At 38.4% G+C, this 18392-nt stretch overlaps 2 protein-coding genes across 4 annotated transcripts; both read right to left on the bottom strand.

The window, feature by feature from the left end:
- Nucleotides 1-1016: 1016 nt before the first annotated feature.
- On the bottom strand, nucleotides 1017-4253 carry rpp21 (ribonuclease P subunit p21). Its single transcript, XM_028445018.1, has 5 exons — nucleotides 4100-4253; nucleotides 3911-4011; nucleotides 1686-1768; nucleotides 1448-1582; nucleotides 1017-1343 (listed from the first exon to the last, which is right to left on the bottom strand). The coding sequence occupies exons 1-5, from the start codon at nucleotides 4154-4156 to the stop codon at nucleotides 1246-1248; spliced, it is 474 nt and encodes a 157-aa protein (XP_028300819.1). The 5' UTR covers nucleotides 4157-4253; the 3' UTR covers nucleotides 1017-1245.
- A 1202-nt stretch (nucleotides 4254-5455) lies between these two features.
- Nucleotides 5456-18214, bottom strand: pak2b (p21 protein (Cdc42/Rac)-activated kinase 2b). Of its 3 annotated transcripts, none has more exons than XM_028445040.1 (15): nucleotides 18094-18214; nucleotides 14091-14442; nucleotides 13878-13984; nucleotides 13662-13812; nucleotides 12031-12062; nucleotides 11821-11940; nucleotides 11553-11685; nucleotides 11393-11456; nucleotides 10918-10966; nucleotides 8960-9072; nucleotides 8754-8871; nucleotides 8552-8651; nucleotides 8278-8474; nucleotides 6766-6903; nucleotides 5456-6657 (listed from the first exon to the last, which is right to left on the bottom strand). In XM_028445040.1, exons 2-15 carry the CDS (start codon nucleotides 14278-14280, stop codon nucleotides 6571-6573), a joined length of 1599 nt encoding a protein of 532 aa, XP_028300841.1. In that variant the 5' UTR covers nucleotides 14281-14442; nucleotides 18094-18214; the 3' UTR covers nucleotides 5456-6570. The 3 variants fall into 3 exon arrangements, with proteins under 3 accessions (XP_028300841.1, XP_028300839.1, XP_028300842.1); XM_028445038.1 differs by lacking the exon at nucleotides 18094-18214 and adding an exon at nucleotides 17540-17869; XM_028445041.1 differs by lacking the exon at nucleotides 18094-18214 and adding an exon at nucleotides 17540-17846 and having other exon boundaries at nucleotides 11827-11940.
- Nucleotides 18215-18392: the final 178 nt, after the last annotated feature.

The raw sequence follows: 18392 nt of genomic DNA, 5'->3' as shown, positions 1-18392 counted from the left end.
TATACTACTTTTAGAGATGAATGGAACAACGAGTAGTCCAGCATTTTGAGAGCGTAGTGTTCTGGGGGGATTGTATGGCACTACAAGCTCCTTGAGATAGACTGGTGCCTGTCCATTTAGGGCTTTATAAGTGAGAAGAAGAATCTTGAATTCTATTCTATATTTTATGGGAAGCCAATGCAGAGAGGCTAATACAGGAGTAATGTGATCTCTTCTCCTAGTTTTAGTCAGTACACGTGCTGCAGCATTTTGAACCAGCTGAAGTGTCTTAAGCGACTTGCTCGGGCAGCCTGCTAAAAGAGAATTACAATAATCCAGTCTAGAGGTAACAAAAGCATGGACTAGTTTTTCGGCGTCGCCCTGAGACAGGATAGATCTGATTTTAGCAATGTTACGGAGATGAAAGAAGGCAGTTCTTGAAGTTTGTTTTATGTGAGAGTTGAAGGATAAATCCTGATCAAATAGAACCCCAAGGTTTCTAACAGTTGTGCTTTGTGCCAGAGTAATGCCATCTAGGGCAGTTAGGCTAGCATAGGTTTCTCTAAGGTGTCGCGGGCCCAGTACAATGACCTCAGTCTTGTCTGAGTTGAGAAGAAGAAAATTTTGGTCCATCCAGGCCCTAATGTCCTTTAGACAGGCCTCAAGTTTAGATAGCTGATTTGTCTCACCTGACTTCATTGATACATACAGTTGGGTATCATCAGCATAGCAGTGGAAGTTAACAGAGTATTTTCTCATAACATTACCAAGGGGGATCATATAGATACAGAAGAGGATTGGACCTAGCACAGAGCCCTGAGGAACCCCGTAGCTTACTTTAGTGTACACAGAAGACTTATTATTCACGTGTACAAACTGGTACCTATCAGATAGGTAGGACTTAAACCAGTTTAGGGCAGTCCCTGTGATTCCAAGTAATTTCTCTAATCTCTCTAGTAGAATATAGTGATCTATAGTGTCAAAAGCTGCACTAAGATCTAATAAAACCAGCACTGAGAGTCGTCCTTCATCTGAAGCCCAGAGTAGATCATTAGTTACTTTAACTAAAGCAGTCTCTGTGCTGTGTTGAGCTCTAAAGCCTGACTGGAAGTCCTCGAACAGGCTGTTGTTTTGAAGAAATTCACAGAGCTGAGCTGCCACATTACTTCATGTTTTTGAATATTAGCACTACAATCACAACTTTGCAGTCTTTTAGTAGCACAAGAAATTAACCCCACAAAAAAACTAAAAAAAAGAACCTAGTTGTTATGTGCTCGGAGCATTCTGACCAGTTCTGGTTTTGGAAGACTGCGATCCGTCCGGGTTTTTGTTTTTTGGCCGATTTTTCGCAGCTGATCCAGGCTCTGGTAAAAAACAACAACATTTAGTTAAAGCTTTACATTAGTCAGGATAGTGTTTCATTACACTGATAGTAATATAAATATATTCATGCACACAGGTTTATCACCTGGTGGTTTTCGCTGCTCCAGCTTCGCCTCAGGTCGGTCGGCCCATAAACAGTAATCTGGATTATTTAGGAAGGACTTGCTCTGTCCACAGCTGAGGCATCGTATCACGGTAAAGCGAGTCCTGCCTTTCTTTTCTGTGAGACGCAGTTACCAAACAAGAGTGTCGAAAAAAAAAAAAAAAAAAAAACAGTACTTATATGGTGAAAGAAATCCAAGGACATCTTAAGACGTTCTTACTTCTTTGTCTGATTGTAGCCGTTACTCCGGGGATCAGTAATGAGCTGCAGTTCTTGCATAAAGTTCTCTTCACAGACGGGTCTCTGCAATAAAACAACACATTAGAAACACTATATTTTCCTAGTGCATCCTTATGTTTCACCCTTTCAACATGGCTTTGGCTTTCGCCCAAACACAGTCTAAACTAGGAATGTAACGATTAATCGTAAGGCAGTTAAAAATCGATTCATAGGTATCAAGGTTCACATCGATGCTGTGAAAATTGCATCGCAGTACCTTTTTTAAACAGCAGAGGGCGCTATCCAGAAGTGTTGGCAGCGGGGGAAAGCTGCTAATACTTTCTTTCTGGCCGCCTTCTACTCTTAAACCTATTCATAAAAGATTCCTTACCCCTTTAGCACCGAAAGAATATCTGTAATATTACGTGAATATCTGTAAAAGTAACGTTTTTCTATTAGCTCTGTGTGCTAGCGTAGCATCTCTTCTTCACTGCAAGATATCTGCATGCCAACCGACCACTGGGTTACCAGCGCCCTCTGCTGGTCCAAACAAATATCTGATGTAAAAAAATAAAAGGAAAATAGTACAGTATTTCCCCCCCCAAAAAAATTGAATATTTTTCAGTCATTTATGTACAGTCCCATTTTGTAAAATAAATCGTTAGAGAATCGTATCGTGAATCGAATCGTATCGGGAGTTGAGTGAATCGTTACATCGCTAGTCTAAACCGCACTAAACATAGTCTAAACTGCCAAAAAAAACTATGCAAATCATCACTGACTCCGAAATCAGAGCCACCAGTGCCCGCTTAACTTTAACATGTCTGTAAAGGTCCGTCCGTTTCTCATGTAGCGCTGCAGCGCTTCGTGAAAACATAATCAGCTTTAATCAGTTTTACCTGCTCAGAGTGTTTTAAACATCTAATCAGAGCTAATGAAGATCTGTGGATAAAGTTGTTCTGTTGTTGTGGACTAGAACATCGATGTTAGGGATTATAGAGTCTGAAACATCGTAGATTAATGATTACTTCTGGTAGTGTCAAATATTCTGACCCCTAGTGGTGAAATAACTGATTCATCCTTGCATCCATTTGGTTTTTTTTAATCATTACAGTCTGGAATAATGTAATCAGGATCATTTAAATTAGGTTAATTTAAATTAAGTTAATCAAAACTTAAACATTAAACCTGCTCATTCAGTAAATTATTGAGGGGAAATTGGGTGACATTAATGCTGCTCTCATACATCTTTATATGACATGAATAATAAAAAAGGAGCAGTCAGCATAATCATTTTTATTATTGACATACATTTTTGTTTAATTATAGTTTTCTTTTTTATTAGTCTTTATTTTGTTTTGTCACAGTACAACTTATATCTACCTTTTAATTGTATCTTACTTTATTTTTGACATACATTTTTGTTTAATTATTATTATTATTTGTTTTGATTCCTCGCAGGAATTAAAAATTAATATTTTCTAGAATTTTTTAATTAATATTAAAAATGATGTGGAAAACAAAGACATTAGAAAAAAAAATAAAACGCATCTGCATTTAAATGTATAAAAATATATATATTTTTAAATTGAATCACAAACCCAATATCTGTCAATTTAAGAAACAATTCATAATAATAAATAACAAAATTGCAATAATTTATTTTTTTTCCACTAGCACTTATACATGTATGTAGGCAGTGGCTATCCATATGGTTGCCGTATCAATATATAGACATTTTATCCGTACACAGCGCCCCTTTTTGGCCAGTTTGGGTCACGTGATTGGTCAGTCATTGGCCAGTTCGGGTCGTGTGACTAAGACTTAATTATGATTCAAATGGTTCAAAATACATAAACAAAAAAACAAAATATTTTCGGTTATATCCTGGGTTAGAGTAGTAACTAAAAATAAATATGAGCTAAAATAAAACTGACGGAATTTTAAGTCACGTGGTACACCTATCACGTCACCTAAACTGGTCAATGAGGGGCGTTACGTATGTATAGACTGAGTATCTATTAATACGTTTTCGTATCAATAGCCACGGCCAATTCTTTTTTAGGGTTAAGTTGCGATATTGGCTTATATAACCTAACCCTAACCGAAGACACTACCAATGGCACCAGGCAACCGTACAAATAGACACTTTCATGTATGTATGTGTGTATTACAAGCACTAAAAACGACATTAAACACTAGTAAAGATAAGAAATAAAGACTCACTGTCTGATAACTAAACGTCTTGCTATTGTCTTCTGTGTGAAGCAGTAAAAACGCGCCAACTCCACATTTTTCGGGTTTTGAGACAAAACACAATGAGCAGCCTGTGAAGAAAGAAGCACACAGAAGTTCAGTGATTATTCATAGCTAGTCACAGTTAGCAAAGGAACAAAGTCAACGACTGTTTCTAACCTGGTAGAGATAGTTCAGTCTCTGGTAAGCTTCTTTGTCTTTTAGAGGTTGCGCCATTTATATTAAGTATTGTATCACGAAGTGTTGATGTTAGCAGTGAGCTACATATGTTATGCTAACGTGATGAAACAAGCTCCGCCTGCGACAGAAACACTTCCGGAGGAAACTTCCACAATAAAGGTTTATCACAGGAAATACGAACTTCACCTCAGAATAAACCACAATAACACCAGTCTTTACTATCATGAATAAAAAATAACACCATTCATACTATGTAATTTCTTGTCCAACTGTCTGTGTTGTTGTGACTTCCTTAGAAATGAATAAAGTCTAATGATTATCAAAATTCTCATATATAATTTAAATTCAAAGTATCAGAGACCAATTTATTGAAGGTCAAACCAGTAAAATGTCTGAAATAAATAGACATAAGCACACTAAATGAAAATGCAGCAAGTAAAATAATTTCATGTAAATAGTGATCAATAGTGGTAGTAAACAATGTTTAGGGATATTTTGATCATTTCAATATGAAGCTAGGAACTTTTAGAAAAGTTAAATTCAGCATGCCATATTAGCATCTATGGGTATATTTCGTAAATACAATAATGAATTTCATCGCAAGAAATTCAATTTCACCTAAAAAACTGAATTTAGGACACACATTAAGGCAAGGCAAACATCAACATTCCCCACCAGATTGGTTCTCATTATAACTCACAATCTTTTCCTAAATGTCCTAAATCTAACTTAGATGTATATATTAGAAAATATTATCACATCAGAATATAAAATTACTATCTTAAACATTTTCTAAGAAAAACTGTCACCTTTGAAGATACCTCGAACAGAGTAAAAAATAAATAAAATAAAAAACAGCACAAGGGCAATAACTCCAGAAAAACTCGGACGGGATGAACGGGGCTCAAACCTACAGTACATCCCCTTCCACATTTTGTGGCAGGGATAATAACCAATATAATTATCCCTGGAACAGGAAGGATCAATGATTGATGGCACTGACTTGCAAAGGCTAAAGTTAATTTTCTTTATCTAAAGTACATGTTTTAGTCATACTGTAGGCCCAGAGAGTCAGTGAAAGCAATATATATGGCACTGAGTTTCTCTGATAGTATCTACTTTTATATATAAATGCAGACAATATTCTATATCTTCTGTTTTGCACTCAACTGGAAACACCAAACAGTAAAACTAGGTTAGCATCTTTAGTTACTTTCTTACTTCTTTCTTCATCTGATGAGAGCCCATTACATTACAGCAGCATGTATTCATATTTCTACAGCTTCAAAAAAGTAGAATATTGGCAACTACACACAAAACACTTTCACGAACAAATTCAAAAAAGCAAAGACAACTGTATTTATTTGAGTGCATGGACATGGTTGTTAGTCATCCAGATGAGACGAGAGAAAGAAGAAAGAGAGGGAAGAAAAAAAAAAGAGACAAAGTTAACAAAGGCTTTTTTAACCAGCCAACTACAGCTAACTGGTATGATATGGTTAGTTATTTTCAAACTAATAAACAAAGTACACAATATACACATGTGAAAAGCGCACTTGCTTTGTCCAGAAAACACAAAAAAAGACAGAGTTCAACAACCAATACTTACTTTAATAATATCGTTGAAAGTAAAGACCCTGTGGAGCTAACATTTAGTTTTGCCTGTAAGGTGCACCTCTGGTATCAGGACTAATGAAAACAGGGGGGACATGTGATACAGTAGGTTTTTCTCTTGTCACAGGAGTGGAAGGACATGATCAAAGCACATTGTCATGACGATAAATGCACTGAAATATTTCCTATTTAAAAGGAAAAAAAAAAAAAAAAATCACTAAAAGAAGAAATGTGCATTAATTGAGTTCTGATGTGGAAATAGCAAGTGTTCGTTGAACAGAACACTGATGAACAAGGAGGGGGGGACAAAGGTGAAATTCAAGTATAAAAATAACTAAGACACTGACAAGCTGAACAGGTCAATTACAAAGGTAGTAAAAATCATGGGAAAAGACATTGACACAATCAACATTACATTAGGCAACGTTTTGCATTTGTTTAAGGCAGTTGATTTAAAAAAAACAAAACAAACAAAGAAAAAACACTACAAAGAACTAGGCATGTTCTTCATTCCACCTTAAATACGAGCCTAGCCCTAACGTGTCACCAGGAGGTTTGACGTGCAAAAGCAACGGTGCCTGCCTCTGAAGGAAAAGCACTTGACTTTGACTTGTCTTCTGACGTCTGAGTGAGAGAGAGTTCACGTGGACAGCGATGGGGTTGTGCTCAACGTTTTTGGTCTTCTTCACAGTGAGGTTTGTCAGGGCTTCTAAGGCTGGTACACCAAGAGTGGCGAGTCACTCTCAGCCTATTGTCTGGCAAAAAAATTTTAATCTAAAATAGTTGGCACGTCATCTGTGCACAGCATGGGTAAGCGGTGGAGCTGGTGTGATCCGCTAACGATTGCCTTTCATGGCGTCCTTGGCTGCCAAGATTAGAGGTGTGAGACTTGAAAGAGGCTTGGCCAGCTTCAGGAATGGATGCTAATGGAGGGGACATAACCACAGAGAAAAGAACATACTTAATACAAGGTTAACTGCTCCAAACAAAGAGCAGGAGGGTTAAACCACAGTTCATTATGAGTTTCTAACCTGCAGGAGCTCTTTGCCTCCGCCTCTTTTCTCAACATCCATCTCCAGGCAACGGTTGAGGAAGTCTCTAAAAACTGGAGAAAGCTTCTCAGGGTTCTGGAGCTCTGGAGTGCCGTTTGTGGCAATCAGGTACAACGCCTGCACGCAACGGAGAGGTGTTAAAGAAAGACGGCTGAAAACTCAAGAATTACAATAAATACATAAAGCAAAAAAACGTCTTAAAATGTTTGCCCCTCTGCTGTTATCTAAACTCTGACCTCATTTAAGGTTCAGGCTTGTGGGGGTTGATCTTATTTTCAGTAACAAGATCACTGATTTTTTTTAACTAAAACACACACACAAAAAATAAATATTTTTTGGTGGTTGAAAATTGGTGATTTTGCACTATTCCGTGATTGTGGGAAAACTGACGGAATAAAAGGGAATTCGCTTTCTGAAACGGTAAATTCTGACCTGGTTTTTTCCCCTTCATGTATACAATCAGGCTCCAATATTACAGGGAAATGCCTCACATGCATGTTTTGGGACAATATCAAGCATTTAAACACTATTTTTTGATGGAATGTTTATAAAGTGTGACCAATATGTCCAACTCCCTGGTAATCCCGTTACGGTTCGTTTGATCGAAAACAAATGCAAAGCTTCATCTGAAGTGTGTTTGGTTATTAGTTAAACTGGTGGTCATTTTACCTAGCGACACGTCATGGCAGAATTATCTACAATCACATGATTATGCAGTGTTTTGTGCAAAACGTGATGGTAATTTGCCAGTTGAGAGTAATTAATGGTTTACAAATAATGTTTTGGGACCATATCACATTTTTATAGTGTTTTTCACATAAATGGGTGGCTGAGTGTGGCCTGGCAGTAGACCTGGGCAATATATCGAGAGTCAAGATATCACAATTTCTGTTTTGCCAATATAGAACATTTAAATATCGTCAATGTCAATATATTTTCATTTTATAGCTTATTTTTTTCTTAAAATGCTCATTTTAGGAGTTGCTGCTTTCACTACCTCTCAGAACAGCATGAAAAGCACAGTTCAATGGATTGCTGAGTGCGTCCTAACCAACCTAACCCTAAACAAACATATTGAAGTGGCACATATTATGCAGCTGTTTGTTAATAAATGTGCCTGTGTGTGCCGTTTTGTATCAGCAAATTTAACCCAGAATTGTCTTTCTGAGAAGACTTTGAGTTAAGATTATTTAGATTTATATTGTATATATCGCAATTTTGAGAAAAATATCAAGAGATGAATTTTGGTCCATATCACCCAGCCCTGCCTGGCAGTATGGCTAATTTGTGCAACGTAATCTTGCGTGACTGTATTGTAAACCATCTCGTCTACGTAAATACACTGAAGCATATAAAATCAGTAACAGTAGTTGACACTATTAGCCCTATGTTTATAAAGTTCAATAGCCAGTATACTAATCTGAATAAGAAAAGACAAAACAAAACGTAAACGTATAAAGAGACCCTGAAACTCAACCTCTGTGTACTCACTCGTAGAGGGTTCTCATTGAGGTATGGAGGCTCTCCTTCCACCATCTCTATGGCCATAATACCCAGTGACCAAATGTCTACTTTGGGCCCATAAGCCTTTCTGGTGACCACTTCAGGAGCCATCCAGTAAGGAGTGCCCACCATGGTGCTACGTTTGCTCTGCTCTGGAGTGATCTGGGCACAGAAGCCAAAGTCGGCTGTCAAAGAAGAAACGAAGAAGAGTGAATACACAGAAGCTATCACTGAGAACTGATGATGGCAGCACAGAACTCACTCAGCTTCACAGAACCGTCCATGCCCAGCAGCACGTTATCACTTTTGATGTCTCTGTGGATGACCTGGTTTGCGTGTAAGAAATCCAGTGCTTGTAAACACTGCATGGTCACAACATAAAACAAGAAGAAAGTGGTCATTAAAAACAGCTAGTTTTTTAGCGTGTACATTAAACGTTACTTTGAGTCGATGTCTTTGATTACCTCTCGACAGACTGCAGCTATCTGGGCTTCATCCATACAGGTCTCCGTCACTACATCTGTCAGTGAGCCACCAGCCAAATACTCCATCACCACAAACAGCTCCTCCCCCATCAGGAAACTAACAGTCAAACACAAATACCTCAATGACATCTTCATTTGCATTAATGCAGACCATTTAAAACCTGCAGGGTCACCTATACACGCACCTGTCTAAAAAGTTAACGATGTTGGGGTTCTTCAGCTCCTTCATGACCAGAATTTCATTGATGATCAGCTCCTTCTTCGGCTGCTTTTGTAGGTTGATCTGTTTTATGGCAACCTGGTGAACAAAAACAATCCATTTATTGTTCAAGTGTCAGTGTGTGCTCAACATTTTATCCCATTCTAAAATATTTAGTAGTTATTAGGAAGCACAGACTTGTTATAATTATTGCCTTTAGGGTCCTGGCTCAGAGAATGTAATAATATGTTTTGGGAATCCCAAATAAGTAGGAAATATTTACCAGGTCTTTTAAAAAAAAAAAAAAAAAAAATCTAATTCTGGCATTGCCATTATAATTCTTAGTCATTGACCTTTTTAATCCCTACACAAGACTCAGAGTTGTATGATTTGATAAAGTGACTCAGTGTGAATAGTCTAATCTATGGTCCAGATAAAATGATCAGCAACAGAAAGCAAATAATTTGTGTCTGATTAACATGATTTGTGTTAGATCAATCATGACCAAAGTTAATATCAGTCTAAATATGAGGTATATAGGAATCCCATGAATATTTTATTGTGGTTATACAATTTTAAATGCCAGGTCATTACTTTAATTTTGAAAAATTGTATCTTGAATCCTTACACTTTTGCATCCAGGGACCCATAAGAGTTAACAAGCCAATGTAACATTTTAGTTGACTCCTTATTACTGTAATTTGCAGGCTATTGAATGTACCACTGTATCGGCCACATTTCAATAATTTACCAATTTTCCAAGAAAAATCCACAGTCAGGCTGCTCCGTAGTATAGGCTACACCCTATTGGCTGATGAGGGTCAACTTCAAACGACTCGGCCAATCAGAACAGGCAGGTAGGCGGGCTGCTGTACTCTCATTAATGGAGGTTTCTGTGTATTTCCACGTATTCTGATCAGTTTCAACAGACAAGTTTCCATCTCCACATAAAGTTTTCTCCTCACTGTCCCATGTGTCTGCATATTAGTACATTTACATCTTCTTATGGTCACTTTTTACTGGAACCAGACTGATAAACCGCTCTCTGTGCAGAGATCACGTCAATCGGACTCTGTTTAGAAGCAATCATGTCCATATTCTGACTCAAACGTAACGTGGTGATTTGGCACCGTTATGTAGTTTGTTTCTATCATTAACCAGCTGATTTTTACTCTACCCGGACTGTTTCAGGGCGCTCTCTCTCTGTGTGTGTGTGTGTGTGTGTGTCAGTTATATCACCATCTGTCCTGTGTGTTCGCTCTTGATAAACGTAACGCAATGATTTGACAACTTTATGCTGTTTATTACATTACATTTTAAACCTTATTGTACTTTTTATACGCTGTTCCCACTGTAAATAAATATGAGCCACCACCGCTCACCGGTCCAGAAACTTATATTTATTAGCGGTATTTTATTTTTATTTAAAAAAATCAGCAATCTTATTTTCTGTATAAATAAAAACAAATATCCAGCAGATGAGACTTCTGCTGTCACTCCCATGCAAATTCCCTCCATGATCAGACACTGTGCTGCACACAGACCATGACGCCTCCGTCCTACGTTATTAAAGCTGTAAGAGCATCACTTCCTACATTATCTGAAAACGTTCAGTTCACCGTTACAGTTCAGTCATTCCACTGTCGGTGTGACTGTCAGTAAGATTCTGCCTCCCAACGCCCACTTTCACTGGACACGTGTGTGACTGAGTGAAAAATCCACACGTACAGCGCACCACCACATTGGCCGCATCCTCAACTTTAAAAGAAAAAATTGCGTCCTGTACGCCACAAAATATTTTCAACATTAGACAAGAACAGTAGAGGTTTTCTTACTTTCTTTGAATGTTTAACTGGTGGGAGTGAGGTACTGTTATAGAATCATTCTTTCTCATGCATCACTGGACTGCAGAAATGTTTGTTTTTTACTAATTTGAGTGTTTACCTCCTGTCCTGTGGCGACGTCGATGGCTGTGAACACTGTTCCTGATGCTCTGTAAAAAGATTGAGATGAGTTTCTTTCATTTGAAATGCAAAAAATACAAATCTGCAGTGACCTAAAGCAGTGATTCTCAACTGGTGGGATCTAACGGGATCAGGCAATGACAGGCTGGTATGGGGGTTGTAATTTAATAACCGGGGCAAAATGTGGGTCCCAGGGTGAGACCAGTTGAGAACCCATGACCTGAAGGACTCAATAAACTAGATAAATTAAGCTAAGCCTGCATAATGAGATCAAAGTTTACAATAAAGAGAAAAATGGTGACATAGGGACAAGTTCAATGTCATTTTAGCTTAACTTGACTAACTATATGCACAAAACCCATTTTGTGTACATCAACTCATTTGTAATTGTTGTTAAAAATCACAAACAAATAACTTCCACCTGTTTTCTAGTAAAAAGTCTAACTGCTACTCACCCCTGGCCAATTTTTTCATATCTCGTGTACTTCTTCTTAGGATCTCCGATGCTGACGATAGTCCCTGAAAAGCAGTAAATGATTACAAAGTTAGAAGATATGGAATAACACTTTAAGAGCAGGTTTTTCAGTAATTTTGCATATTGGAGCAAATATTTACTCAGTTTGTCCATAATCTCCTCATCAGACATCTTGCCCTTCTTCTTCTGTCTGTCTGCAGCTTTAGTGGCAGCATCTCCATCTTGACACGCGCTTGGAGCAGGGATTGGGTCGATAACTGAGCGAGTGTATACCTGTGCAGCACACCACAGCAACCACAGGCAAACAAACAAAAACGTGGAACAATGAACTTAAAGTCAAATCCATTTTAAAGTGAAAATAACAAAGTGAGTCCAAAAGATATTCATTGTGCTGTGTAACCAGCTCACACATACGCTCTTTGTATGTTCTGGTCTTGGTGCAACAACAGGAGGAGGTGCTTCATCATCGTCATCATCATCAATGTCTCTAATGTTAGGAGATGAGGGTTCAGTGCCTTTTTTGACCGGCTGTTTCAAAAAAAATAACAACGGGTTTACAATCACAAAAGGAAAAAAATATAGTGAGAGTTGTGTGTCTAAAGAGTTTGAGTAACTTACAGACTGAGGCCCTGGAGTGAAAGCATCTTTTTCTGATTAGAAGGGGAAAAAAAACACTTCTCAGTAAATGCAGTCAACATCTTTATGTGTTTATTTCAAAGATGACGTAACAATCCGTGGTCTGCCTGAACAAACCTTTGCAACAATCAAAAGGAGTTAAACAACTGGTCCGTGTACAGAAAATATGACTGTCAGTTATTCAGGTTTTTTTCTAAATAGTAAGACATCCAAGTCTGAAACAGTTTTACCATTTTATGGTTATATAGACATATAGTCAATATAAGAGTAAAATCTACATAAATAGACTATATACTGAAGTTTAAAGCAGAACTAAGTAACTCCCCTAAAGGTCCCTTTTGGTTATGTCACTGTAGTAAACACTCCGCACCCCTCGCTGCCTGCCCCACCCCTCACCCACCTTTGCTCTCCAGAGACGGTAGCAACCGATCACTGAAAAATCCTAAAACAACAGTGATACTAAGGGTGCTTTCACACATATAGTCCCATGTGACCAGTATGAGGAAGAGAGACAAGTAAAATAAATGAATGATGTGGAAGTAATACGGAAGGGAGCGTGGAAAAGTGTGTGATGTGTTTGTTTGTGTGCTGATCAGCAGCTCTGAAAATGGATGGATAGGTAGTTAGATAGATATTTGTGTGTGCGCTGCCTGATGGAGCGCTGGGTTGTGAGTGTGTGTGTGTGCCTGCTGCCGTGATGACAGTGTGTGTGATTGCTGTGTGTTGCTGCCGGGCTGTCACTGCATGGAGTTGCTCCGTTCCTCGGACAAAGGTCTTCTCTGCCTTTTTTCTGTTGGCTCAGCCATGATATAAGTTTGAGAAAAGTGAATTTGTAGACCACCGTGTGCAGCCACGGTCATAATCTAGCGTTAGTTTGTATTGGGCTGCCATAAAGCAGTATGTCTTGCTACCGGGTCAGAGGCAGGGAAAGTTGCAAGTGATGTTTTCTGGCCAGAGACAGCGGGGGGGGGGGGGTGAAAGACCTCCCAATCACCCCATAAACACTTGTATTACCCTCACAGGGACTATAAGAAGGGTTTATTATGGTGAAAAAGTTACTTAGTTCTGCTTTAAAATAAGCGTGTTGATTATGGTTGAGGCACATGGGTTCTGTGTGCATATTTAAAGAAGAACCAGACAAACACTGATTGTAATTCTCCTAGGTGTTTCTGTCCTTCACGTTCAGTCTGTATGAAGCTGTAATCAGTTGTCATCAACAGTCTGCTTAACATAAGTTTGTCGTTTGGGTCGTTGCCATAGCCTTGTGTGCAGTCAGTCCTTGTTGGTCAGTCCTTGTTTAAAAGGGACAGCGGGCATTTCTGCGGTCTTGACTCAATTGTGTCGTGGCAGAGATTGTCCGTTACCTGAAGACGAGCCTGTTTAACTAATGGCACACACTTTAAGGTTAAAATGTTTTAAAATGTGTTTGTGTGGTGTTTATTTATATAAAATTTGACTTGCAGTCTGTTTATCACCATACCTTTTATTTAGTCTCAATTAGTAGTTTTGTACTGTAATTTTATGCATTTCGTACATTAATTAATTTTACCCATCTTTGACTTATAATAAAAATGGTTCAAGTGATATCCAATTTGAATTAAAAACAGTCTTACCTGAAGAAGAAAAGCTGAGGTACTTCTGGCGGCCATTGCCCGTCGAATCGTAGAACTTGAGAACATCAAGCACCGCCTGTGGATTTTTCTTCTGCTCTGTCTTGGTGATGTTTGAGGTCTGCAGTAGACGTGCCCATTGCTCTGGCATACCCTGAAAGACAACACAGTGTAGTCAAATACCAGGGTAACACTTCTGTGTTTCATGCAACAACTTACCGTGAACTCTCCTGTTACTGCGTCAAAGCCAACGTGGATGGTGTGCTCAAAGTCCGAAGGAGGAGAGATCTCTGGTCGCTCTTTGTCTCTGTCTTTTTTCCTGCCACCTACAAAGAACCACACATTAAATGAAACTGCCCAGTAAACACTTTGATCTCCTTGAGTAACGGGGCATTCACTGAATCCACCAAAAAGCACCAAACTGTGTCTCACTTTTCTCAGCTCCAGAGAAGATTGAGATGATTTTATTGCGAGGCTTCCTCTCCTCAGGGACAGAGGGCAGTGGTTTGGAGCTGTGGTTCGCTGACAGCGAGTCTTTACTGGAGCCTGTGCTGAAGATGGTGCTACTCATCCTAACAGGGGGGGCAGGAGGTTTATCTTCAGGGTCTCCATTATCACACATGGCGTGGAGGTTGCTGGGAGCCCCACGAGGCTAACCAGGAAGTGGGGCACAGAGGTTGAGGATGAAGAAGAGGGTAAATGCCACTAATGACCCAGTGCTCACAGCAGCATCAGACACAGGTGTGCTCATTAACTGGAAGGGAAAGGAAGCGCCAAGAGGCACCTGGAGGAAAATCAGATAGTCAAAGCAGATTTTAGTGAGATCATACATAACCATGTTGAGCTATGAAAGTTGCACTTGCATCCTGTCATTATGACTTCAACATATGGAAGTGCTGTAAAAGAGACTAAGCACTTATCATACTGCACTGAAGAGATGCAGTATGATGATAATGTAATAGAGACAGTAATAGGAATTTACTTCTGACGGCAACAGCACTCAATGTTATTAAACTATAATCAAGAACAGTGGTTTTATTCAAATGATCCAAAATAGATGCACTAAATATATATAAATATATAAATACCAGATTGATAGATGATGGTTTGTGGTTTGCTTTAAGCGTTTCTTAATTTAAGTGTCTAACATTCTTTTTGTGAGTCTTTAAAATAATCACTCACTGCATACATGCTGAAGAAAAGGGGAAAACATGGCTTATTAGTTACAGGATGTGTTTTTTCCTCTTTAGCAGCGAGTCTTATTCCCTTTCTTTTGTATGATAAAATACAATACTGTCCTTTTGAATATTACTGGCAGAGGACATGCCTCTTCCATTACGATTTAGTTTCTTGTACACTGGTGATTGAAGGTGAACTGGAGGTGCATTGGTGCAGTCCAGGTGAGTCATTAGATGTTGGCACCATCAATATGGCCAACCTCGACTTCACCCATTGATAAGGTGAGCCGCGTCACACAATGTGGCATGTACTAGTTTGCGGTAGTCTAAAAATCACTCTACATACTTCTATAAACAGATAACATTGGTTTCTGGAGGTTCTGTCACAGCTTGCATCACTGCATCGTCTGAGCAGAAAATTGTTGTGTTTAAACAGAGAATTCCATTGGTGGAGAAATATTGGTGAAATATTGAAAGTTGTGGTTTGTGATATTTGTGTTGGCACTTTGTATATCAGTATGCTGATAGTGTACAAGCCTAAATTAGGATTACAAAGGAATAGCCATTTAAAAATAATATGTCTGGCTGTGAGATTCAAGTGATTTATGCTAGAGGTGGGAACCTCTGGGTACCTCACGAAACGATACGCGATACAAAGCTCACGATAACAATTATCTGACAATATGACGATACTGCGATAATCGATATTTTGGTCAGAAATCAATCTAATCTATGACATAACAAGAAAAAAAAGATTAAGTGGAAAAATTTTATTTTTATTTTAAATCTCTGAAAGACAATACATTGAAAAAGTGTCGTATGAACAGGGACACTATTTTAGTGCAACATTTCTGTAAATAAGTGTCAACATACCAATGTAAATGAATAAGTATCTCCAATAGTGCTTTCTGTAAACAAAAAATAGGGTCTTTCTTACCAGTGACACCATTATAGTGCAATATTCCAGTAAACAATATATTGGTTCCTTCAACAAACAGTGACAAAATTTCTGTGAAGACGTACCTGCACATTTTAGTGAAAAAGCATAAAATGTTTTGGAAAAAATAAATAAATAAATAAATTTTAAAAAAAAATTTAAAATTAAAAAAATAAATGTATAAATCCATACTTAGCGGGAGCAAATCGATAAATATTGCGATATATCGTCGTATCGAGATATTGTCACACTCCTAATTTATGCCAAACCATCCAATAGTCTGCTCAACAAGTTAGAAAACATTAACATGGATACAGCTGAGGGTAATTTGATTGCGGTGCAGTCATGTGACCAGTTAAAATACTTCAGAGGGCAAAGTCACTCTGGTCTACACACCTGTCCTCAAACATGTTTACAAACTACATTCAATTAATGAGCTTTTAAAGGGACCTAAGAAATTGATTTTATTGTGGGAATAAAATGTAGGAAGTAGCCCCTGGGACTATGGGTACGTCTTCCGGACCTTTTCTACATAAGCACTGTACATGTGCTTGTATGTCAGGATGGTTGAGTGGTCTAAGGCGCCTGACTCTAGAATTCTTCCTTCTGCTGCCGTGGCTTCAAATCCCACTTTTGTCAAATATATTTTTTTCATTTTAACATATTCAATGCTGCAAATTCCACCTTTAAAAATACATATATAAACATTTTATGGTATTTCCTAAGTTAGGGCTAAAATAAAAGGGTTAGCAGGCTAGCTAAAAATAAATATGAGCTCAAATAATACTGACGGAACTTTAAGTCACGTGGTGCACCTGTCACATCACCTAAACTGGCCAATGAGAGGCGCTGCGTATGAATAGATTGATATTTCTGTATTCATATTGATACGTTTCCGTATCAATAGCCACGGCCTAAAATGTATTACAGTATATATAGAAACATACCAAGATTGTCTAAATGTCTGATAATTCTATGTGAATGGAAAACAAATTCTGCGCACATGAGCAACAAAAGTTAATTTAATATGCATTCTCTTCACAACAATCAATATAGTTGCACTAGTTATCCTAATATTTAGCGACACAACTACGTTTCAAATGCCCATTCAAAATGCCCTTCACAGGAGTATCAACAGGGACGGTGTTCTGGTTCATTTGGTGACCATTTTCATTGGTGACAAAATTCTGTTTTTGATTCTGAGTTCTAGCAATTAATGCCGTTTAATACGATTTCTTTTTTGTGCGTACTTTGTGAGGACTTTAGACGTGTTATCGTCTTACTATACGGGACTTTGTCCAACATCAATGACCAGCAGCAGGATGAATTCAGACACTGGTAAAAAAAAAAAAGTGACGTGGTAATTAACTGGCAGGTCAGTGTCTGTCACGGACACATTTATATGAAATCAATGTCGTTTTCCAGTTTTCTACAACTCTCATTACTACTATCAACGTGTTGGGGTCCACAGTTAAAATGGACACGAGTTGAAGCAGAACAGCAGTTAGCAGGCTAACGCTAAGCTTGCTTTGACCAACAAGTGTGCTAACAAGAAGCTAAGCGTTAGCCTCACAAGCAACAAAATAATACAACAATAGCGTTTAGCTTGGGGCTAAAGTTAACCAGCGAATAATAGCTAGTAAAATGATTTAGTTTGTATTTAGGAACAGAGAGTAGAGGGATATGCTCCATGCTAGCACACAGCCCGGTCTGAATATGTCTTGTTTGTAGGCTAACAGGAGCGACACAGCGGTAAGAGAGCTCACCGGAGATCCCACAGCAGTCAAAGTTGTTCCGAATAAAGGATGAGTCTCGGCGACGAGGTAATTGTCTGTAAATCCGTTAAATTGACTTTCCCGTTAACACGGGGCATTGATGGAACTCCAGGCGCACTGATATTTTAGGTGAAAAGGCCACTTCAATTGTTTACAGTGCAACTTTTGGTCTGAGATGATTCCGCTATGGCTAAGAGGAAGCGGAACTACCGACCCAGCCCTGGCCTGTTCAATCCATGTGTGAATGAATGGTGTGCATAGCTTTCATCACCGTACCGGTGCTAAAGCAGCTCTGCTAACACACAAGACCCATTTAGAAAGCGTGCGAACACACACACGAGTAGCGTTTTATTCCCAAATGTCAGAAAATACAATACTAGAAACTGGAAGTTATAGTTGACTTCTGTCGAAAGGCATTCTGGGTAACTGGCTAGCAAACAACAGCTTGTATCACGTCAGCTGACGTAACGTTCATTATGTTGATGAGGTAGCAAGTGTATTCATAACATGCTAACAACATGGTGAAATAAAACAATAAAACTTACCAGGATGAGTATCAGTGCTCTGTATGACGAGCTCCGTCATGGCTAAAGACCGGTGTTTGCGTCACTACACGGTCCGTACCGCTCGTAACCTCACTCTTACTTTGAAAACTGTAACTTCCGGTATATTTACGTATATAAAATATAAAAAACAGACTCTTTTTATGTTTCTGTCTTCTAACATTTCATGTTTTTGTTTTTAGAAACAAAAATTGAAAATCAACCAGTTTTTTAAGTTTTGATCATCCCTTTTCGACCCCTTTAAAGAAAAAATGCCTTGAATTTCAATTTTAGAATTTTAA

The sequence above is a fragment of the Gouania willdenowi genome, chromosome 4, assembly GCF_900634775.1.
Source record: "Gouania willdenowi chromosome 4, fGouWil2.1, whole genome shotgun sequence".
NCBI classification, from domain to species: domain Eukaryota; kingdom Metazoa; phylum Chordata; class Actinopteri; order Blenniiformes; family Gobiesocidae; genus Gouania; species Gouania willdenowi.
The sequence above is the reverse complement of the archived record's forward strand: the minus strand, read 5'-3'. Positions and strand labels throughout refer to the sequence as shown.